Raw genomic sequence first — 24,179 nt, forward strand, 5'->3', positions numbered from 1 at the left:
CAGAAAATTAATCTTTGTGCATATGGAAAGGCTTTGAGAAACTAATACAGGAAGCTGTTGCAGTTGATCAGCCTTAAAGGAAAGCACAGTTTTGCAATTCTTCTCTCATAAATGCTTGTTCCTGAAGGAGAAGCAGCCTTTTCCCCAGGGAAGGTACTTAAGTAACATACAGAGACTCAGTATATTCGTTAACTTGTTGTTTAATCATTTTCTACAATAGCTATTTAAAAGCATTACGTATTTGAAAGAAAAGGATGTGACATACTGCCTCATTCAGAATCCTTCTCAGTCCCACAAGTCAAAACAGTTGTCCACACCCTGATCATTTCTATTCTGAACTGTGGCTCATGTGTCAAATCATGGATTCCTGCTTCTCTTTCTTTTTAGTTAGTAAAAATGCAGCTGAAAAAGTAATGCCCTTAGTCTCTGCTCTGACTGTGGCTGTTTTTCCCCCTCACACAGCAAGTTTCAGTGCTTTTAAGGTCCTGTACCGCTTAACCCTTACCCATCTCTCTGCTCTCATATTCCTTTTCCTCATACCCCCTGAATTCTCTGTCTCTCTCTTACCCTTGGCTTTATGTACCTCTGCCTTTATCTAGACTGGAGCTGGTCAAGACCATTCTCCTGGAAATATTTCAAGAAGGCAAAGCAGTCCAGCAAATTCCTGAAGTGTGTTGGGGATAACTTTTTTGTGTAGATGGTAGGGGCCAACTAGGCGGTGAGTTCATCTTGACTTATGGCTCACAAACAGGAAAGAATTGATTGAGAATGTGAAGGTGGAAAGTAACTTGGTGACAATGAAAAATGAAAGAGTTCAGGATCCTAAGGGGCAGAAGGAAAGAGTGCAGACAAATAAGGACAATGGATTTCAGAAAAGCAGAATTTAACAAACTCAGAAAACTGGTGGGGTGGGGATTTGAAGGGAAAATAAGTTGTCTATATTTTAATGAGACCCTTTTAAGGATGCAGGAGCAAATGATCCTGAGTTTCCTTTGATCCTAAGCCCAATGCAATTCCCACAAAATTAAAGTCTCCCCCAGGGAAAATAAAATATGACAAGTTTGATTTTTATTTTGAGAAATTTGAAAAAGAAATTGAACTTCAGGTCAATTTGACCCAAATCAAACTTAAGCATATCCAGTGCTTAGATTAAGTGCTTTTGCTACATTTCTATTGTTCCTCATTTCTCTTGCAGCTCTTGATGTCAGCATCCATTTTTTAAGGTATGCCCTCAACATGTCCTTGTAGCATTTCCTCTGACCACCACAAAACCTCAGACCACTACTAAGCTGGGAATAGAACACTTGTTTTGGGAGTCAAGTGTTGGACATCTGAACACAACGTCTGGTTCAGAGAAGTTGGTGCTTGAAGATCACCAACTTAATGCTTTAGCAAGGATCCTGGTGTTTGTGTGGTGTTCTCTCCATTTGATGTAAAGGACTTTCTGAGGACACAGTGGGAGATGCCTCTCCCAGCTCTAGGGAAGACAGTGGTAGGTCACCCACATTTCACATCTGTAGAGGGGAGTGGGGGGTAACACTGTAGACCTGGATCTTGTTGTCTTTCTGAAGATCGTGATGAATACATACATGCTAAAGCAATTTCCCAAAGGAAGCACATGCACAATGGATCCTGTGCAAGATCTCTTCATCAGTGTTCACTCTCTAAGAGAGGTAGCTAGTGTGGTAGGGGAAGTGCTTTACAATCCCCAGGGTCGTTCTCTTGATAGTAACCTGGTGAGGGGGGTCATATTCATGGACTGATAGAGCACTTCAGTCTTCTAGAAGTTCAGAGAGGGGACAAAGGTTTGGTGGGCTTCTCTGAAGAAATCCAGTGCAGACTGAGGGTTTTCTTCAGTGTGAGCAAGGATGGCACAGTCATCCATGTATTGAAAGTCAATGAAGGTTGTTTTGAGTATTTCGGTACTCAAAGTACAAATACACATAACAACGAGAGTGTAACAAACGCTGCCTTTTGAAAGGTTCCCTTCGGAAAAAGCTCCAAATACGTGTGTCCCCATATCCAAAAGATAAACCAAGTCAAAGGCAGTTGAAATAGACAAACCTAGTTATGCAAAAGACTAATGCCATCATTACCTGCAAAGTACAAAGGGTCAGCAGAGGTCTGTGTTCAGTATAGCTATGAATTTTTGTTCATTAAAAATTAATGACTAAATACCAATGATTTTATAGTTCATTACAATCTTTCTGCTCTCATTGTTAACCTCTTTATATTGTACATATATTCCCTGGAACATCATAACTGTAGCAATACCATGACCCTACTACAGCAATCTAGTGTATCTTTGACTTTAAAAACTGAACTCGGCGCGACCTGATCCTATCCCTTCCTACGCATGAAGCTAACCTGAAATGGAAAGCATAAAAATGACATGGAGATTCCAGCTAAGAAATGATTGAAGAATGCAGATATGAAGAAATCAATGTGAAGAAATATTTATTGTGAATTTTGTTTCTGCAGAGTGCTATTACTGGCAAACAGCATTTGAAGTTAAGCAACAGAAGCACAAACTTGCTTCTTTCGTAGGAGAGAATTTCCACAGCAGGTTGTTGTCTGCAGTTTTTCGCCCACAGGGAATATGGTTTATACCTACATTTAGCCTTGAGACAGTTGAAATAATTTCTTCCATTCTCACTTAAAAATGGTGCAATCACTTTTATGAAATGATGAAAGCAGAAAGTATCACTGGGGACACACCTGTAACTATTCCTTTTAATGTCAAGATAAACAGTAAGGGTTTAGTTAAAGGTAAAAAAAGATACTATGGAGAATAGAAATAATGATGATTCAAACCAAAATTTCACATACAATATTCATGCTCCAAGTGAAATATTAATGACTTGAAAGCCATACAAGTAGTAGAGATACATTTGTTATATTGTGTGGCTGTCTAATTACGATATCCATACCAGTAGCATTTTTACTGTCATAAGCATACAATTCTGAATTTCATTGCACCAGTCTGTTCCTTCTTTGATGACTTTTTCCTTCTTCCCTTTGCCAACCTGTTATCCAAGGTCCCTTATGTCACTAGGGCTTGCATTCAACCCTACCTTGCTCTAGGCCTTGGCCCAAAAGTGCAGGTCTTGCATAACCTTAACAAAAATCATACGGAGTAGGGAGTGAAAGCATTTCTCTGACAGTGCCAACAAAGTAGAAATAATGTCAAAATATGATTAAATGATTTGTTGCTTCTGGGGGAGTTATCATGTGAATGCTTAATTGTGAAAAACATATTCCCACTGTCTCCATCACAATCACTGAAGCACACTATGCAGCCTTTGACTAATTACCCCCTCTTCCTCATTTATAAACACATACTCAGCTGGTATAAACTGGCATGACTCCACTGATATTAAGGGAAATGATACAAAGCCAATGTTTACAAGGTAAGGGGTAGCCCCATCATTTAGGGTATGAGCAGGGTTCTTTTTTTGAACCCTGTCTTATGAGTTAGTTTAGCAACTCACTTGGGTGACATGACTTTTCCTTCTTGCTCAACACTGTTTTGTGTGGACATGTATTGGGGGTGGGCAATTACCAAAGGATTTTTTTACATCCTTAAGAGATCAGAGAATGCCAGGGCCTGACCATACTTAGGAAATGATGCAAAACCTTTCTCTCTAAAAAGATCTTTCCCCTTAAGAATAACCTTCCTTGATTTTATATGGCAGGCTAAAATGTTCTGTATTTCTCCCAGGGATATACATCTCACCATGACCAAGAGCTACCTTACTGTGCAAATGATATACTGTCACATGAAACTCTGTGAGCTAGCTTGTAAGAACTCACAAGATTAACAAACAAGTGACTATTGGTGCTGTGTAGGCCCAATAGAGTGAGTGATCTGATCCTGCCAGAGTGATTTAATCCTGTTTTTTAGATGTATATGTGGTCTTAAATTCATAGAATCTTAGAGAAGTAGAGTTGAAGGGACCTTGAGAGGTCATCCAGACCAACCCCCTGTCTGAGGCAGGATCTTCCCTAACCAAACTATCTGCTACAAATCTATTGTCTAACCTATCAGCAAAACTATATAGGCAACACTGACCCAACACAAGACACAACACTCTAACCTGTCACAGGTAAAGCATGGGACCACAGCAGCCAAAGTCCTGCTGATGGAAACGTTGTTAATGTACACTCAACAGATCCCAAGAAGATTGCCATGCCTCCTGCTATGGAGGAAGTCAACATACCCACAGTCCATACCAACATGACCATGGGATAAAATTCCTTCCAGCCCCTAAATATGGGGATTGGGCTGACCCTGACTAGAGGGTTTAAATCCCACCAGGAGCATGGGCACACTCCAGTCAAAATCCCCCAGCCTTGGCAGCAGCCAACACCCAATACATCTGAAGAAACTTTAAGAACACATGTAGCAGCATGGCGGGGCAAGGGGGGAAGGGAAGGGCTGCATGGAAAATGAATTCCCCCCTGGCCCCCTGCAACAAACAGCAAAGCCTAGAAGCAATCAGAAAAAGCCATACTAGAACATAGGAACAGCTACGCCTAGATCATCCTGACCAATGCCTGTTCAACCTCTTCTCGAGGAGGTCCAACACTTCCAACAAAGAGTCCACAACTATCCAAGGCAGCCTATTCTACTGCCTTCCCCGCCCCCAACTCCTCCCCCCCCATTTTGACAATGACAGAGTTTTTCCTGATATTCAATCTAAACCTACTTTGTGGCAACTTCAAGCCATTAGTCCATGTTCTACTCTCTGCTGCAAGAGAATAAAGGTGCTTCTCTCTTCTTTATGGAAGCCTGTCAAATATTTGAAGATTGCTGTCATATCCCCTCTTAAATGCTTTTTCCCCAACTGAACATTCTTCAACCTCTCCTCCTATAATTTGCCTTCCAAGCCCTGTATCATTTTTGTCACTTGCCTCTGGACCCGTTCTAACTTCATGCCTTTTTTGAAATGTGGAGCCCAAAACTGCATGCTGTACTTCAGATGAGGCTTAACCAGTGTTGGGTAGAGAGGTACTATTATCTCCCATGTCTTACACTTAATGCTTTTATTGACGCATCCCCAAAAGCACATTTGCCTTTTGTGCAACTGCATCACACTGCAGACTTGTATTGCATCTGTGATCTACCAAGACTCCCAGGTCCTTCTCCACAGTGTGGCCATCTAGCCATATGTCACACATTTTTTATTTGTATCATTCTTCCTCACATGTAGCACCTTGCATTTGTCAGTACTGAATTTCATCTTGTTAGCTCCAACCCAGCTTTCCAATCTGTCAAGATCCTTCTGAATTATGCCCCCATCCTCCAATGTGTTCACAATCTTTCTTTTAAACTCATCTTAAATCAAATAATCTTCTTTGTTATGTGCTTATTGTTTCCACCCACTCAGTGAAAAAATAAACCGAATTTTCAGATAAAGCATGTTTTGCTCCAGATGATAGCATTTACATTTACTTTTATGTTACTTGCCTTAAATACAATTATTAGTGTGAACTGGAATATTACTGTGCTGTGTAGTACAGATTGCAATTAAAGTAAATTTTAGATCCATGGATTAGCAATATAGATGCCACCTGATTTGATTATGTTGCTATTGGAAGCAGAGCAATACCTCTGAAACAAAATGGTTTATTTCCATTTACCCTTCATATTCTTAGATTCTTGTTTTAAACTGGGCTAAGCTTCCTTCAACTTATTAGAGTGCAGTTTTATCAGACAAGGACTGTGCCTTTTTTCATTTTTGTCTTTCCTATCAGACTTCTTGTTCTCTTCTCCATCACTGCTGACAAATCCTCTCTTCTCTGTTACCCAAACTCATCATCTCTATCCTTTTTTCATCTCATCTCTCTCTTCTGTCCGCTCTCAAATTTGGCACATAACCCTGCTTGTTCCCCTTCCATAGCATCTCTATAATCCTTTCCCCCCCATCTCACTCTGATAAAATCCTTTATCTTGAATTGTCCTACAACATCTTCCCTTCTCTGATTTCTTAGTTTGTTCTCCTACAGTCTATGCAAAATATCATGCTTGAAATTATCTTATTTTAGCCTGTGCTTGGACAGTGTTGCTCTTCTGTTGACTATATTTGGCTCTTCACATTGAAATCAGTCATCTGAAAGGCTTTGTACCTCTCTCCACATCTGTCAACCAATAAGGCCCTAACCAATCTGCCCACAACTTCTCATATTCTCTTTGTGGTCCATACCAATCCTACCTAACTCTCTCACTTCTTCCCCCCTCACATTATGGTGTATGTGACTGCTTCCATGTTACTCCTTACTCTTACAAATACCTCCTAAATATTTTCTCTCTATATTCAAATATCACTTTTCAACACATTTCTTCTAAGCCTGACAGTGTTAATCCATCAGAGAAAGAACTGTAATACTACTGCCCATATGAAAGAAAACACAGCATCACTGATACACATTAACCTTTAGGTCCAGAATACATTGCAGACCTGATTCAAGGTCCACAGATGTCAAAAGAATTATTCCTATTTGACTTCAGAACACACTGTATGTATGTGGAGTCAATTCAGAACTTACGTTTTCAGAGCCAGGTTTTTCTTTGAACCTTTTATCCAGAAATGATTATGCCACTAGTTTAATCAGCAACAAAAACAACCATATACTAATCACCTAGTTCTAGATACAGCTTGCCCATCCAAAATAAAGATTGCCTTTGTGTAAATTATTTCAGTTTAAATAAATATCCTACCAAGTCATTCCTCTGAAATGTGAATATTGTAGTTAAAGAACAGGATTTAATTACTTGTAATCAAGTCATTGAGTAGATGAATAAAGTGTGAAAATGACCGTCTTCTTTGTTAACCTATTTTCTAAGTACTTGTATATGTGTATCTCCTAGTTTTCTGTATTTGGAATGAAATCCTGGTTCTGTCACGGCCTGTGGAAGCTTTGCTATTGATTCAGTGATAACAAGATTTTAACTTCTACGTGTGCCTAATATTCTACAAAGTGTGATGGATTTTGAAACTCTTTTAAAAGGGGGAAGGACAAGACTCCTCTGCAAGAGTAAATGTACAATTCTCCTTTCTGTGTCTTATTAAGCCAGTGCATCTGAGCAGTGTATTGTAGTTTTCTTTGTTGCTTTTTTGCATTTAATTACACTTATAAATCAAGTTTGTTTCACTTTTGCTGTCAGGATCCTTAAATTCATAAAATTTGAAGCCACAGCTTATAGTGTTACAAAAAGCAGCAAGAAAGACCTCGTTGTAATAGAAGTAATTCCAACAAGAAGCACAGCACTAGTTTTTGTCTAATGGAAAAAGAGGATGCCAAGCACTTCTTGAAGTTGCTCAGCAAAGCTACAATATGTTGGGTAATTTTGGGTATGCTGGGTAATTCTCCAACACAGCATTTTTCTACTGGGGAACAGCGATTGATCAAAAATGGATGCCATCTTGCTGGCATCATTTAACCCCAGCTGACTGACTGCCCTTTGGGCAAGGGGCTGGACCCCTAATGTCTATGAAAACTATGCAAATTAAAATCTGTGTTCCAGCTGAACATATGATTTCCTTTGCCTGGTCTCCTCCCATGGCTGGCTCCATAGCAATCCACCTTGTAGCCTACTGTTGGTCATCAGCTTCCATAGCTGCAACCAAAACAGTTTGATTTCTATAGAAATCATACTTACTACTTATAAACTACAGAAGCACCATCAGTTTCAGCTCTCTGCACCCCACTGTACCATAAATAACCTGTTACCACAGGAATCATTTCACATGGAAAACATAAAACCTAGGTAGTGGCAGCTGAGGGTGTCAGCAGATGCAAATAAACAGTTAAAAATAAGAGGATAATGGGAATAGAGATGAAAATAAAGCAAAGGCAAATCAAAGCTACATTTGAAGAAACAATCATTTGACACCGTACAGTGTCTCACTGTTCAGGTCTGTGTATGCTCTTAATTAAAGCACCTGTTGTAAATGAAGCATGCAGTGTCTGCACATTGCAAGTAGGACTGCATGACATTTCGATGGGTGCTTTGTTTCAAAGCTGTTATGATGTATTTCAAGCTCAAAACAGTGAAATCAAAACAAAACAAAAGGCTTTGAAACAGTTTTGAAAGTTTTGAAACATTTCGAGTTTTGAAGCCAGGCTTCCTTGCAGCTAAAGAGAAACTAAGGCATGGGAAAGAGACAAGGGGGGAAGGACTGTTCTGATATTGACTGTGCAGCTGACCAATGACTGTGATCCTTCCCTGAGGCCCCTTCCAATCCCAGTGCTTGTGTGGGGGAAGAGGGGCAGAAAAACAGCATAAAAAGCATTGTTTGAAATGGACTTTCTCTATGCCTTCACACTTACAAGTGACATGAGTTTTGCTCTGAACAGTTTGACATCCAGTTTCCCAGAAACCCCTGCATCTGTCTCCTTGAAACTTGACAGGCTTCTTGGCCTCAGCAGGGGCTACCTGCAGTTTTCAGTCCTGTGTGCCTTCACACTTACTAGTGACATGAGTTTTGCTCTGAACAGTTGGACATGAAGTTTCCCAAAAACCCCTCCACCTATCTCCTTGAAACTCTACAGGCTTTGTATCTTCAGCAGGGGCTATCTTTTCTGCTGTTTTTATTTGAATCAGGCAAGAAATGATAAAGTTATATGCATTTTCATGATTCCCCATTATAGCCTATGAGTGAAACATCAAAACACATTGACACAGCATTGAAACAGCGAAGCAATTTTGACGAAATGAAACAGAATAGTGCTTTGAAACAGCAAAACAAAACACTGTCCCTTCAAAATGGCAAAACAGAAGTCAAAACAAAACAGTGCTGTTTCATACAGCCCTAATTGCAAGGTCTAACACATGGTCCAGCTGTTGTAAGCAAACAACAGACCAGTCTCCTCAGCCTGCAGCACTGCTATTCTCCACATGACAGATGGAACTTTATATTTTAACAGCAAGATTTAGAGCCAATTCCCAGGTTGCTCATTTCTGCTTTAAATCTAATATTGCCAACTGCAGCCTTTTTAAAGCAAGGCAACCACCATTCCTCTGTCTTGTCACTAGTTCATCCCCTGCACCAAAAGATCCTGGCCAGCAATTTGCAAGGTCCCACTTTATCACCTGCAAGATCAGTAGCTCAATCATGCTAATATTTCAAATCTTGCATAATTATTTTGTAAGAAAAATAAAACAAAACCAATAGGGACTTCACATTTTCCAGAAAAGGTCAGTGTATACTTACATAATTTGAGGCAAGATCAGGATGAAGATAATCAATTCCTGTAATAAGACAATGAAACATACAACCCAAAGGTTAAGAGTTTCAAAAAAATGTTCATAATGATCACCAAACACAAAAATTTTCAACTGCTACTATAGGAAATGACAGTGAGGAATAATGCTGATCTCAAGGCTTGTCTGAATAAAACATCAATTTTCAAAAGTAGGCTTTTAAATTAGGGTATCATTTCTGCTGCAGACCAATTCAGGAGGTCTTAATAGAATATGTCAAAGTGGCAATTTGAATAACCAGAAGTAGAACTGAGCCACAAAATTTAAGAGCCTAGTTTGTAAATGGGATCATATATATTGAGAAGCAGAAGCTGTAGTAACATTTTACATCCACATAATAACTTTCATCTGAAAGGCTCCCCAAAACATCACTATACCTATTTTGATTCTATAGTTAGGTTGATCTAAAAGCAACTTCTGTACATACCCTAATAGTGTAAAATGGTACTATACAACAGTGTCGGGTATAAGAAAAGAATATCATTGCAAATGGAAACTGCAAAGGCAAATTAAGAAGGCAGAAAATCACCTATATTAGAAATGAGGAAATTACTGGGGCAAGCAGGTCTATTCCTGTGAATGTCCATTCTGGGAAGTTTTTAATGATAGATCAGACTGGTTACAAAATCTCAGAGCATTCTCGGAAGACTGAACAATTAGCCTCCTGAGTATATCATGGTACTTGCTGAGGTTAACACTAGATTTGTGTGTAACACTTGCAAAAATACCAAAATATGATATATGAAATTCATCTGTTTGCTTTTAAATCTGTTCACAAGCCAGCAATCCCCTACAAATCAAAGAAAGATCATGGATATTTTTTAATGTGACCTGGACGTAACACTACAAGAGTGAAAAATATGTGGTTGCTCTGCACACACTGTTGATCTTATGTGTTACTTCTTCTATTTAGTGTTTTGGGTCCTGTGATTCCTGTGGATAGCTGTGTGTAGGGGGACCTCTGCACCTCCAGCTTTATAATCCCAATAAGAAGCCACCTGGATACAGGGTCTCCCAATACTAGGAGCACTGTGCAGATTCAAAATCAATTCAAAGAGAGATTCACTGAGTAGCTCAAGAGTTACTAGAAATAACGACGAGCAAAACAAATAATTCATTAGAAATAATTTGCTCAATAGCATTCATCTATATTTCAACAGTAGACAGCTCCCTGAGCATTTGAGAATATTCTATTATGTATTCACCTAGGAAATTATTTACCAGACAATGTGAACAATTCTTGGTTTTCAAACAGTTTATTCTGACTACTGGAATTTGACTTGTGTTCAATTAGCCTTTACTGGATATGGAAGTCAAACAGAACATTTCTGTTTTTCAACTGGATAAGCCCAGGAACAGTTTTTCCTGTTTATGAGTTCAGAACTGACTTTATGTAACATTTGCTTCACATATGTAAAGTAGGTGAAAATGTCTGCAAGGGGTATGTTGGTATAGTCACAGGGCATGTCTACACATTACATTAATGCAAAGCAATAAACTCTGGCGCATAGCACACCATAGTTTATTCCTCCTGGGTATTAGATTTACAACTGCATCTGGGACCCCAGCATGTTGAGCCAGGTCAGAGCAGCCCCAGCTGGCAGGAGGCCAGGGGGGTTACCCTGCCAGCCCAGGGCTGCTCCAACCTGGCTCAACATGCTGCAGAGGAGCTGGCTGGGGCACAAGGATGCTTCACTGCAGAACTAGCTAGCAGGCAGCCCCCATCCTGAAGCATGTTCTTACCCCAGTCAGTCCCAGCAGCATCTACACTTATATTGCTTTTGTGCTAAGGAACCATACCACAGGCTAGTACTTGTACTTACAAGTGAATTCGCTTACTGTGGCCTAATAGGACTGCACATGTAAATATGGACACTTTACTGTGGAGCTAAATAGGCAGCTCTGCAGTAAATGTCTTGTGTAGACATGCCCACAGAGCACTAGTCAATGTACAGAGCCAACTCTCCTGCCACACTCCACTCTAAATGCTTCATCCAATGAACCAGTTCCCCCCTACCTCCCAGCCTAATTTGGCCTGAACTTCAATCACCTCATTGTCATCCTAGTAAATATTGTGCCTAGTCACTGAAGGTGTAATTTCTGCCATGTTGGACTAACTAAAATGAGACACTAGGTTTAAAACAATTCACATACTGTCTCATTCACGTACCACAAGGCAGCCTGGTTAACTATTTACCCAGCAACCTCATTTCAATTTTTAACAGGAGGGTGACAGACTAGAACAAGGACAGATCTCAATAGATTCCTGAAAATTACAGCTGGCTTCATTTTTTTATTATTTTTAGCACTATTCAGTCACTATGGAAAGCATACTACAAAATTTAGGTAGCAAAAAACTGAAGAAAGAATTCTATGGACTTCTTGTACTTGGAAAATCTAACAAATCCGCGCAAAGCACAGCTGTGTTTTCAACCATGGATTGTATCTTCTGTATCCCTTACACCTAGCCCTAAACTATTAATTTATATAATATGCAGTTCCCTATGGGCATTCACCAGGGAAGTGTTAAATTATTTCAGCCCCGTGTACACTTTGAAAATACATTAACCAGGAAAAATGCTCTCATATCTATTCTCTGCGAGGCAATAAACTTCCAAGCCAATTCCCACTGAAGCTGATGACAGCAAGTCCTATTGGTTTAATGGCCTTTGGATTGATTCCTACAAAAAACTGTGTGTGACAATTAGGGGTTACTTTTATAGGTACAGGCATTGGCACTTCAGTGGCTATTGTGCAATACTACACTTAAAACATCTTTCCTTGTAGAATGAAAGGACTTTAAAGAGGCTGGTAAACATTATTGCCATGGTCATCAATCTGACATACTTTATTATTATTATTCATTAGAATACATGAAGAAAACTATTTTAGTTATCAGATTATTTTATACACCTTGGAATCTTCACTTACCATCATCCATAATTCCTATAGTAACTCCTTTCCCTGTATATCCCAGCTCCCAGGCTTCAGCTACATTAAGATCAAGTCCAGGAGTCCCATCTGCTTGACCAGTGTTGATCTAATACATCAAGTGGAAAGTAGAAAATCCTTATTTATCCTATGCATAGTCAAATTTCTACAGTCACTGAACTTCTACACTTCTACCGAGTGTGTATATACACTAGCGAAATATATCTCACATTAGTATAAAATGGAAAATAGAACAATAAACTCAGAAGCAGGAGAATTCACAACAGTGGAAGAATTAAGAACAAGCATAAAGTATAATCCTTACTTAGGACCTGATCTTACAAGCATGGGCAGAATTTTCACTGAAATCAGGACTAGGCTTAGGTTCCATTCCAAAAATGCACTTATCTACAAGTCTAAATGAAATGCACTTATCTACAAGTCCAAATGAAGCACTCCTAACCTTAAAAATAAACATGTTTAATTCCTTTGTTGGATCAGGGACCTCAGATAAGGAGCTTAGATATCACCTTGTTGGTCTGATGATGGAGTAAACAGGCTTATCTTAAATATATTCTCAGATATATTCAAATTCAAATACATTCTCACAGGCTGCATCTACATGAGATACTGACTGCGCAGTAGCTCATTACTAGCGTGCAGTAGCGTTGTGTGGCACAAAGCATGATGTGACACTACTGCACAGTAGTAATGAGCTACTGTGCATTAGCATCACCTAAAAGCTGTTGGGCAATGCTACTGCACTGTAACTCCAATTATTCCATAGTCATTTAGTAACTGTGTATACATATGTGCATACAAGTACTAAATGACTGTGCAGTAACAGTTACACCATCAGTGTCTCATGTAGATGTGGCCACAATACCAAAAAGAATGTAAGAGTGAGGGATATGATTGCAGGAGAGCTGGGTAGCCCAACAAGTCATCTTCTTAAACCAACATTAAAGGTGGCAGATGTACCATTTAAAATGTTTCTGGCTGTAAAACATTTCAAAAGGACAACACTTCAGCCAAAGGATATGCATGCAGACCCTGTGGCATCTCCAAAATCACCTTGGCTACATGCCAAAATTGACTTTTTTGTTTTACTTTTACAGTTTGGGCCAAAATGTAGCTTTTTTGAAACCCAAAATGAATTTTTTTTGCAAGAGTGTGTCCCTTCTCCCTGCAGAATTTTTCAAATGAGTTCAGCATAACACAGTACTATGATTCCATAGTGAGATATTTGTCCTATTCTATATGACAGGAAGCTCCTTAAGACACAACATGGAGATTTGATGGGTACGTACATAAGCAGCTTTAGTAATCATGTCTGCACTGCACAAGTTCTCACATGACACCAAGTTATAACTTTGTTTCATAGCCCATCAAGTCCTTCTTTTGATTTCACTGGGCCAAAGTCAAGTCCCAGAATTTATTAGGAGTCTCTTGGAATAATTTCGAAGTTCTAATGAGAAATCTGGAGGACATGCTCACAGAACAATGAAACAAGAAGGAATAACATGGAAGTAAATTGGTTATTTATTATTATCCAAGATATCACTTAAGAACTAAAATTGAATTGCTTACCAGGTACCACTGTTTTGTAAATAAAGGATCGTTCATGTTAATGTTGATTTCATTGATATCTCTATAGCCTCGCTTTTTTCTGTTAAAGCCTTCTTGCTGCACAGCCTTCTTAACCTGGAATAGCAATTTTGACAATATTAACACAACATTTTTAATATCAGAGAGTTTTGTTTCTGCTATATTGTTTTTTCTTAGCAAAAAAATTAAGTCCTTTTCATAGTTCTTCATAGTTTAGCCCTCCTAACATAAGGTTACAAGCAGTGGGTCTTGACCTTTCTAGAATCAATGCACCCCTCGTAAAATGCCAGTTCTTAGTTTTCTCTTGGTTTTTGACAACAGAAAATACTAAAGCAATTCTTCTGTAGTAAAGATATTACAGGGCACATCCAGACGAGTGCAACCATATAGTATGTGGTGCTGCAAACACATCTGCAGCACCACATACCACACACTCAGGTGTCCTCCACATTGAAATGGTATGCTGCCCATATGTAGAGCTGCTGGGTTTTTTTTCTGGATAGCCAGGGGTCAAAAAAACCCATGAAAAGAAAAAGGAGAGAAGCACACTCATGGGCAAGTGCATGCCACTGAAAAGTGGTGTGGAGCCACCTGGAGCCACACTGCAGCGGCCAGCCAGGCTCTGCTCAGCAGGATTACCACTGCTGCAGGCCCGGGAGGTCCCAGGACAGACCCCAGGTAAGGCTGCTGGGGTCAGCACAGTTCTAGCCCCAGTCTCCCCTACTGCCCCGGGGGTTATTTGCCGTGCACCAAAGCATGCACGGCACGTGCATTCTCTGAGGACAAGTAGCTGCAGTGCAAAGTGCACCGCTTCCACTTGTCCCCAGGGAACCAAATGCCCATGCTCATCTGGATGCAGCCACAACTACCAAAGCAGTTCAAGCTGTTTTTAACAGTATGAATTATATTTGAAATTTCTGGGTTTATCTTTTGACTCATGCTTGCATACTTAGCAGTGCTAACAATGTTTGGCAATGTGGCACCTTTAAAAGGACCTTAAGGGACCCCAGGGTGCCGCAGCACCCTGACTGAGGATCAGTAGGTCATGGATTATACGATTTTGGATTACATGGGGGTGAACTAACCTTATCTTTCATTTTTTTAGACTTTTAAACAATACATTTCCAAAGTCAGTCCCTGTTTTCTGCATTGAATGAGACACACAGTTTGTAACAGCTTTCTTCCAAAAGACATTGTTACCAAATAAATATTACATGATTTATGGGCCACCATCTGTATAGTTGAAGTTCTCATTGTTTTATTAGTAAGGAATCAATCGTTATGAACTTTGTTATAGTAAATATCTTGTAGTAAAATGCATATAATGCCAAGAAAGATTAGCTGTAAGAAGCAGCTAAAATTGTCATTGAGGTTGGAATATATGAAAATATTATGTTTAAATAGAACAGATCAAGTCACAAACATGAAAGAGATAAATAATTTTTTGAAGTATACAACTAGACATTAAGGCCCAGATCCATAAAGGTGTTTAGTCACTGAGTTCCCATTTAAATCAATGGGCATTTGGTGCACATGTACCTTTGGGGATCTGGTATTAATGTCAAGTCATAATGAACTTCTGTGCAGCAATATGTGGTGGGAGACTCCTGTTCTCATGATGGCAGAACCAGCATCAGATACTCAACTAGTGTAAATTACTGCAGATGGTGTGGCCCCAGGAAAATATTCCAGAGCAAGAACTGGCTCTCCCTTCCCTATTTCAGTGACTATTCCTTCTGTGTGTCAATGAAAACACACAATACCCCAAATGATGAGTCAAAGAGGAAGGCTGTATTGGAACAGAATGAGACCATTATACAACAGTCTAGAAATGGAGTGCTCCACTCATCCCCCATTAGACCAGGAAGGATAAGCATTAAAACCTGGGTTGCACTTTTAAGCTACTAAAAGGAAATATCTTACACCATACATAATTAACTTGAGGAACTGTCTGCTAGGTGAAACTGCTGAAGCAGAATGCTTAAGAAGTTTCTAAAAAAGGATGTAAGAGAGAAAATTCAATATTGGATCTGAAATTTCTTTTGTTTAGTATACAGCAACATTGAGTATTTGTTTTTATCATGATTTTTGGTATATTTCTTAAAGGCCCATCTTAAAAGATTTAAAACTTTATGAGGATAACAGTTTTCATTAAAAAAATCCTAAGGATCTAGGCTTTCTTATGCTTTCTAGGTTTCCCATGCTTACAAGGAAAAGCTTAAAAATTATGAGCACCAGAAAGGCGTAGAAAAAACTGGCAAAGAACAAGAACCTATAACCTATAGTTCTTACAAAAAAAAGTTTACGAATTATTATTAACTCATTTGCAAGACTTTTGGCTCCAATACATGCTTCTTAAATGTGTGAGGCTATCAGAAGGTATAAGAAAATAGGAAAGAGCACATGAACCCTGTTGCGTTTAACAGACCAGCCACTAATTTACAAGAATTAAAAAGCTATTTCCCCTATAAGCTACTTCACCTTTACTTATAATGACAGTACTCTGAAACACCTAGTACTACCCTGCATCAGAGACAGGATACTAAAAGGTATGGACTAGTGGTGTTTTTTAGTATGACCATTTTGATAGTCCTAAAAACCAATTGCACTGAGTCTACTACTTTGGCTAAAAGTAGAAGAGAAATGTTCCCTTCATAAGTATGTTATTTGCTTGTTTTTATTTGTGAAGTTTCATTGAAAGTGAAGAAAAGAAACAATACTAAAATGAAAAAGAGGATAGGGATTAAGTAGGAACCACATTGTGGACATATCTACGGATTAGTTAATGCACCTTTGCTACTGTGCATTAAGTTTAGTACCTCTGTTATGAAGTACTAGATAAAGAAGCAGTAGTTGTGCTAATGTGCAATAACAAAGGTGAACTTTTTATTTGTAACATTTAATGCGCAGTAGACTAATTCTACTGCGCATTAGCATGGTTTTTGCCATGAAATGCTAATGCACAGTAGAACAGACCACTGAACATTAAGGTCTCTCATGTAGATGCACCCTGTGAATACTTACTTATCTCAGATATTTTTACTGAGGGAGAGAGACTGGGGCACATCTACCTGAGACATTACATCACGGTAGCTATGAGCTACGGCAATGTAGCTCTTCGCTACAGCGACATAGCATTAGTAGGCACTAGCCATGCTGCTGCTACTGTGGAGTTAAAAATGATCTATGCACCACCAGAACTGCACACTGGCGGGTACTGCACAACCATTTAGTACTTGCTAAAGCTAAAAGAAGTACTAAATAACTGTGCAGTACTAACTGCGCAGTCAGGGCATGTGCAGATGCACCCAGGGCTGAGCAGATTGTTTGATGTCTCTAAAATACGTGTTGGTGATGTCATGGAGACAACAGAAAGGTCTCCTATGATTACGCCTTTGTCAGCTACCACCTCTGCCTGTACTCTTGCTATTCCAACCAGCAAGCTGTCATCACATAAAATAATTAAACAACCAAAATCAACCTTTACTTCAGAAGACTGCCAGTGAAAAAGAACTCAAGCGTTTGTACTCCCACACAAGCCTGCTGTCTCTATAGGACCTATTGCATTAAGGATCCAGTGTAACAGGAGCTCTAGTCATTAAACAGCAATGATTTGCTTCTGTATGTTTTTTTTTTTAAATGGCTTGGAAAAAAGATGATACAGGACACATCAGAATTGGTCCCAACTGCTTTGATTATCCAGCATCATCCAGTTCACCTAGTTTTGAATTATTAGTCATTATACTCTGAAAAGATATCACAAAAATGGAGATATATTCCTTTAATAAAGACCATTATACAGGAAGCTTTCTGAATGTTGTACATACATAAGATGCATGCAATGCTGTGAAAACCAAATATGTGATAAGTGTGTTCTCACCTCATGCTGCTGTAATTATTAGCACATAAAATCCTAGGGAAGGTAGGCCATGTGTAGTTGTAGCCTGGACTAGGTGTTAACTCCAACCTCCTTTAAAGTGTTAACTGACTTGTTCCTCTCAAGCAATACAATCAATCTGCACTTTACCTCTTTTAGCAGTGTCTCCTTTCTTTACCCCTTTCCCTTCTGCATAAATCCCTTTCTTTCTGCTAGTCCCTTCATAACATCTGACCAAGTAGATTGTTGCCTAGGAAAGCTCATGCCTCTCTGAACCAGTTCATGCCATTATGCCCTACCTTCTACCTATTCTTTAGTGAAGTGATAACCAAAACATGTACTAATCTCAGGTTCAAATGGTATCTTCTCTTTCAAAAATTTCCTAGAAAATATTTAATATGTTATGTAAAATAAAACAGGTTTTAAAATCCTTGGATAGATGGGTGTGGGGTGACCTAGGGTTCCCTGATGAGCTATCATATTAAAACAGAGCCAGCTGTCCCATCTACATTATGATTTTAAGCAGTTAAACTATAACATTTTAGCTAAAAACATTTTCTTTTTCTCATGGAGGATCTTGAAGTTTCAACTCTTTTCATGATAGAGAATGTAAAAAGACTTTTGGGGCATATGCTGATCTCCTTTTTGCCAGCTGTGAAGACAAAGAAACTCCATTAATTTCATGGATTGGGCTTTAATCCTGCAAACAGGTGCACATGTGGCCTTATTAGCCTGCAAACATGTCTTCAAAATAATGTAAGTAGGACAGCATTTGCAATGTCAGGGCCTTAAACTGTTGAAAATAGCATCTTTATAGGGTTAGTTTTGTGAAGCATGACAGTTATTAGTAATTAATCGAGGAACAAGATTTTCTTTCTAAGAGGGCATGTTATTTTCCTCTTCTCATTGCCTGGATCATTTGTCCACAGTAATGGCCTTTTGTTTCTTTTTTCTTATACTCTTTTGGTAAGCACCCAGTTTAAATGATGAACAAATTTGGAACATTTCAGTTTTTATTAGCATGTGACTAAGTCATTTACAAGTTCCTAGCTGTGTTCTAATTAGAGAAAAGGGTCATATATCAGAGAAGGTAGACCATGGATGATAAAATAGCTACAAGGAAGAAAAGGATCAAGCATTGATTTTTAATATACTTCCACTTATGCATGGTGCATAAAGTTAGTGGATGATAATAAACCAGCAGGAGACTGATGCAGAACAAATTAACAAAAACTCAATTGACTGCAGCACTGCTCCAGGAGGGCCAAAAACCACAGCACTGTGACCTTGCTCTGGAAAATGCCAAGGAAATCAGGTCCTCATTTTGAAAGAATGAGGTTAATTGCACTGTCGAGTTCCCGCAGTTAAATGACTATGTGTTATATTGAGCATAAATGACAAATTTACTAAAATTATTCCAGCGGGTGAAGAGAAGCCGAACAGCACATGCAACCCTGGCTTCAGGAATCAGGAGTGGTCTTTGCATGTGAAAAAAAAGAGAGTCCAAGTTGTATTCCAAGAAAAAGAAACTTTCTGCTACTGAGACTAATGAGGTACCTTTTTTAAACATCAGAACAAACTACCATCAACAGAAATGGCAAATTATCCATCTCTTCAAATCAAGGCTCAGTACAGGTATAACTGGGTGAAAGTCAATGGCCTTTGTTATAAAGAGGTCAGATGAAATGATTCCTTCTGGTCTTAAAATCTACTAATTATACAGCGGAATAGTTTACCAAGAAAAAATGACTGAATCTTATGGAACTATAGAGAACTGTCCGGACAAAATTTCTGTTGTTGGGGAAATCCCTCCCCCTTCCGCCCCCCCCAGATTTGGTGAGAGGTGGTTCTGATTCTTACTATTGCTAAAGTTATTTCATACTTCCCAATAGCATGATGTGGGAAATTCATATGTCTGTTGATTTTTTTCAGAGCAATCTAAGAGATCTGAACATTCAATTCCCATTAACTTTAATGGGAATAAGGTAAAAAATCTCCCAATGTGCTTTCAAAATCTCAGCCAGAGAAGACTGTCCTAAATTGTAGACAGTGTACATGATGATCTGATGCATGTTTTCCATCTTCAAATTTTGTTAACTTCTGAGTCATCACAGGCACAAACATTTACTTCATTTGACCATGTCCTTTGCGTAAAAGAACAGAAAGATCTTTTGTAAGGAAAGCTAAACCCACTCACACTTCACAGATTGGCTATTTTCCAGTGCACATCAGTGGAATTGCAGAAGCGCTCTCTGCTGTTAAAGTGCTAGAAAAGGTTGAAGATGAACGCTAGTCTCAGATGACTTGCTATTTTTTTGAAAGCCCTAACTTTCACTAATCATGTTCTGTGAGAATTTCAACTTTCATTTATAATAAAAAGTAAGTTTCCATCCCCATTCTTTACAAAGAAAACCTGATCTGCACGTTGAGTGAACAGCTCAAATTCAGGAAGCTAACAAACAGAACAAGACATGGATGTATAAGTTCTAATTTCACTATTTTTAAGCCACATTTTTTGATCCTGGGATGCCAATTCATGATTTAGGAGCACTTAGGCTGGCAGTGCGTCATTTGAGCCCTTGGTCTTTTGTCAGGGGCAAAGATCCTGACAGATAAAGAACATTTAAAAAGATCCTGGCAGCTAAGAAGGAAGAGGGAAGAGGCAGAAAGCTTGCAGTTGTGTCTGCTTCAGCTGACTCTTCTAACGTTTTGCCTGGGGTAGGATCACGTCAGATTCAAGCCTGTAACTCCTACTGTGATAATTAAGCACTGAGCAGTTAAATCAATTTCAGCATAGCCAACACTCCTTCTGGAGTGGTACAACTAAAGATGGTTACCAGTATATGGGAGCATAACCAATGCACAAATCAACCCAAAGGTTGGATTTTTTATCAAAGGCTTGGCATCTGCAAATGGGACCAGGTTTGCAAAAGAGTTATTCTTATTGCACCTATTGCTTTGTGTCAGTTTTGATAGAGCCGTGGCAAGTGTACTGAACTCGTTTCAATACTGGGTCCTGAACTGTGCTAAAAATGTGACTCTAACTGATTAAAGAATGATACAGAGGCTTTAGAAATAGGGCTGTATGGAGCTTTGCTCCCTGATTCAATTTGGTGGAGACCCTTTAATCAAATCAGGAGACCCCTTAATCTTCCCAAATCGAATCAGAACCCTCCAAATTGATTTGGAGAGATTCAGAAAGATTTGGTGATTTGGACATAGACACACGTTTGTCCTTTGGTGGGCTAGGGGTACTTCTTAGCCTGGATTTCTGAACTTCTGTTCTGTTTTGTACCAGTTTCTGATCACTTATAGTGGTAAAGTGTAATGTCTGTACTTGGCCTATGTTTCTTTTAATGGCCTTAAAGAAGGAAGATGTAAGTTGGCTATTTCTAAGAATGTTCTAACTAGGAGGATGATTAATCTCTGGAACAGATTACCTAGAGAGGTTATGCAGAAGGTAGAGTAGGGCAGCACCTTAGAGAGTAACTTGTTCAGAAAGGCATGAGCTATCATAGGCAACAGCCTACTTCATCAGATGCTATAAAAACCTAGAGGTTGTGAAGCCCTGACATTGGAAGATAATTGCATGTTAGACAAATATTTGTCTGGGATGACTTAGACAAGAAAAAACCTTCCTTGAGTAAGAAGTTGAACTAGAAGTTGGGTAAGGTCCCTTCCAGCCTTATATTTCTATCATTCTCTGAAATTAAGAAATATCGGTCATTTTCTGATAATGTTCTCTAATCCCTGGTAATGTCAATTTAAGTAAACTATTCATTTTAAAAGAAATTACTGAATTGGCCAGAGTCAAGACCTTTCTCCTTCATTTAAAGATAGGATATACTTTTTATGAGGGATTAGAGCTGTGGCATGAGCTTCTCTGCCCTCTGCTTGAAGATTTGATCAGGGATTCTGTCAGGTCCAGATGCTTTGTCATTCTTTATGTGCTCGATGGCTTTCTTCACCTCATCAAAGTTTGGAGAGATTCCAAGATCGCATTTGACTGGGTATTGCAAGATGGAGTTGAAAGGATTCTCATCAACAATAGCGTCTCAATAGAGAAGATCTTCAAAGTGCTCCTTCCAATGATCATTGATGGCTCTTCTTTCCTTGATCAGGTCTCTTCCATCCTTAGGTCTCAAGGGGGGTTGTCTAAAACATAGATTGTTCTAAAAACTGTTGAGACTCACATGCAAGCATTTTACTATTTCATTTTTTAAGTTCACTATAGCCTTTTTATCTTACTAAGAAAAGACTGAAGCCAATAAAAATATTACTGAATGCTCTTATCTCTGCTGGAAAAGAATTTGAACATGTTTTAAAAATTCAAACATCTTCCAGAAACTAGTCACATAGAACCTATGTTGAGGAATAAATACCCAGCTCTAGTTTTATGTAATGAATATGTTATATATGTACAGATTTGCATTAGGAAATACAAAATGTTCTATTAAAAATATTAAATACTTCCTTTAATGCAAACTTCTGTCTAATCAAATGAATCCCATAGGAGAGGTGAGGAATCTTCAGCCACTGATTAGATAAAAACTCTCAGCAGTAATGTAAATGTGCTGTCAGACTGCAAAAATTAAGTCTTCTTACAGAAAGGTATGTTGGAGAGGGGATATTGGACAGTCTGGCTATCAGGCTAATTCAAATTGGCAACTGATAAGTCCAGCTGACAATGCTGTCTATTATCTGTGACTTATCATGTTTAAAATGACTCTCAGACCACAGGTGGGACTGCTTGGGATACCCTCCCCCCACACCCAGTATAGTAGAGCTCTAAGCACATGCATAAGGCATACTGGTAACATCTGGAAGGATTTGTGCTGCTGAATGTTCTTGATAATAGCTATTTTCTAACATCAAAGCTACTATTTCCCAGCTCTGTTCCTTACAACCACTGAATAATGGGGTTCCCAATAAAACTGATGGGCTTCTACCAAAGATTTTGTGGCACTGTTTCAAGAGAAGACAGGAAGATGTTCCCTCATTTTCAGCTGCATGCCAGCTGTTCACTCAGACTTTTTCAGCCTGATTCAAAGCCCCTACTGAAGGCCACAGAAGGACTCATAAGGACTTCATTGGGCTTTCAGTCATGCCTAATGACTGAAAATGTACCTATCTCAATATAAATATTCTTCTAGCACTCACAATTTTAGTTGAGTTAATAAGTTTCAAGGAGTCTAATCAATCTTTCCATATATACCAATGAGTTCCCACTGTTAAGGGCATGTCTCTGGTGTCTTATTCCTGCTACAGAAGCTGCAAGTGCTTCACTCAAGCTGTGTTCATTTATCAATGGGGAACCTATTGTAATAATGTTCTCTTCTTGAGCTAACCAGCTCTTCCTAAATATATAAAATCATTTCCTCTGCAGAAATTCTAAAGCAATAATGAAACGTTCTTGGATGCACAGAGCCTATGAAACAAAGTGTATCAAGCTGTATCTTTTATAAGGGGATGTGAGCTGCTGTACTCCCAGTAGAAAACAATGTGCAAATGTTTAAGCTTTCCCCCCTGGAACAAAAATGGCTGCTCCATGAGGAAAATAACTTGGGAACAAACATTGGTTGAAAAGCTCCTAGGAAGTTTCTCCCAGGTGACTAAATGTCTGCCTACTTTCTCCTGGCTCAGCTGAAGTTCCCAGTGTGAGAAGCAGGTAAAGGCTTTTCTACATCACTCCCTGTACTCATCTCCCAGGCACGAGGAGTCAAGTTCAGGGAGCACTTTCACCTGCCTGCTTCCCTTTGCCATCAGCTGAGTGGTGGTTGCAGGGAGCCAGGTTTGCAAACCTAGCTCTTGGCTCATCTAACTCCCCCCCCCCCCGCTACTCAGCTAAGGGGTGGGAGTAGGCAATTGAAAAGGGAGAGGGACTGGAGCCTACCAGTTGGAGACTTTCCCCAAGCCCAGCTCCAAGCCCCTTGCTGGGCTGGTGGCCCAGAGCAGAGCAGAGTGAGGCAGGTTGCTGTATCACAGCGGCAAGATGCCCAAGTCTGGCTTCCATGATGATATGCCCCCACCTCAGCCCACAATGCTCTGGTACAGTATGGACGCAGATGGAATTACGGTACAATTTTCGCTTTGATCAGACCCTAATAAAATACCAAAAGGTGCCTGATCTGAGCTTGTGTTTCCACCAAGAATGTTAATTGTGTGATTTAATGAGCTCAACATTTAACCAGCTTTAGATTAAAAGTTTAACTACTGACTTGCCTCTATCTCACTTTGTGACCTTTCATTTGCCTGATATTCGCTCAGTGCCTGGTACAGGAGAAGCTTTCAAAAATAAAAAAGGGGAAAGAAATCAATATTTTTGTCCATTTAGCAGGCCTCTCAGTTCAGCAACATTCAGGCAGTGTTGAGTAAAGAGACAAGGAATCAATGTGGATGAGGAGGCTGTGGATCATATTCAACTAGTTCAGCTAGGCAATCAATAGTGCTCTGCTAGATTATACTTTGAAATTCGAATGAATTGGTTATGTCATA

The 24,179-nt window shown here is 39.3% G+C and overlaps 1 protein-coding gene across 1 annotated transcript in view; it reads right to left on the reverse strand.

The window, feature by feature from the left end:
- PCSK2 (proprotein convertase subtilisin/kexin type 2) overlaps positions 1-24,179 on the reverse strand; it is a 186,380-nt gene that overhangs the window by 84,136 nt on the left and 78,065 nt on the right. The window contains exons 3-5 of the mRNA XM_090051083.1: positions 13,790-13,903; positions 12,200-12,308; positions 9,219-9,256 (exon numbers count right to left, since the gene is read on the reverse strand). Coding sequence (XP_089907209.1) covers positions 9,219-9,256; positions 12,200-12,308; positions 13,790-13,903 — 261 coding nt within the window. The remainder of the gene's footprint in view (positions 1-9,218; positions 9,257-12,199; positions 12,309-13,789; positions 13,904-24,179) is intronic.

This window comes from Crocodylus siamensis, chromosome 1, assembly GCF_052110815.1.
Source record: "Crocodylus siamensis isolate JL-2025a chromosome 1, ASM5211081v1, whole genome shotgun sequence".
Lineage (NCBI taxonomy): Eukaryota > Metazoa > Chordata > Crocodylia > Crocodylidae > Crocodylus > Crocodylus siamensis.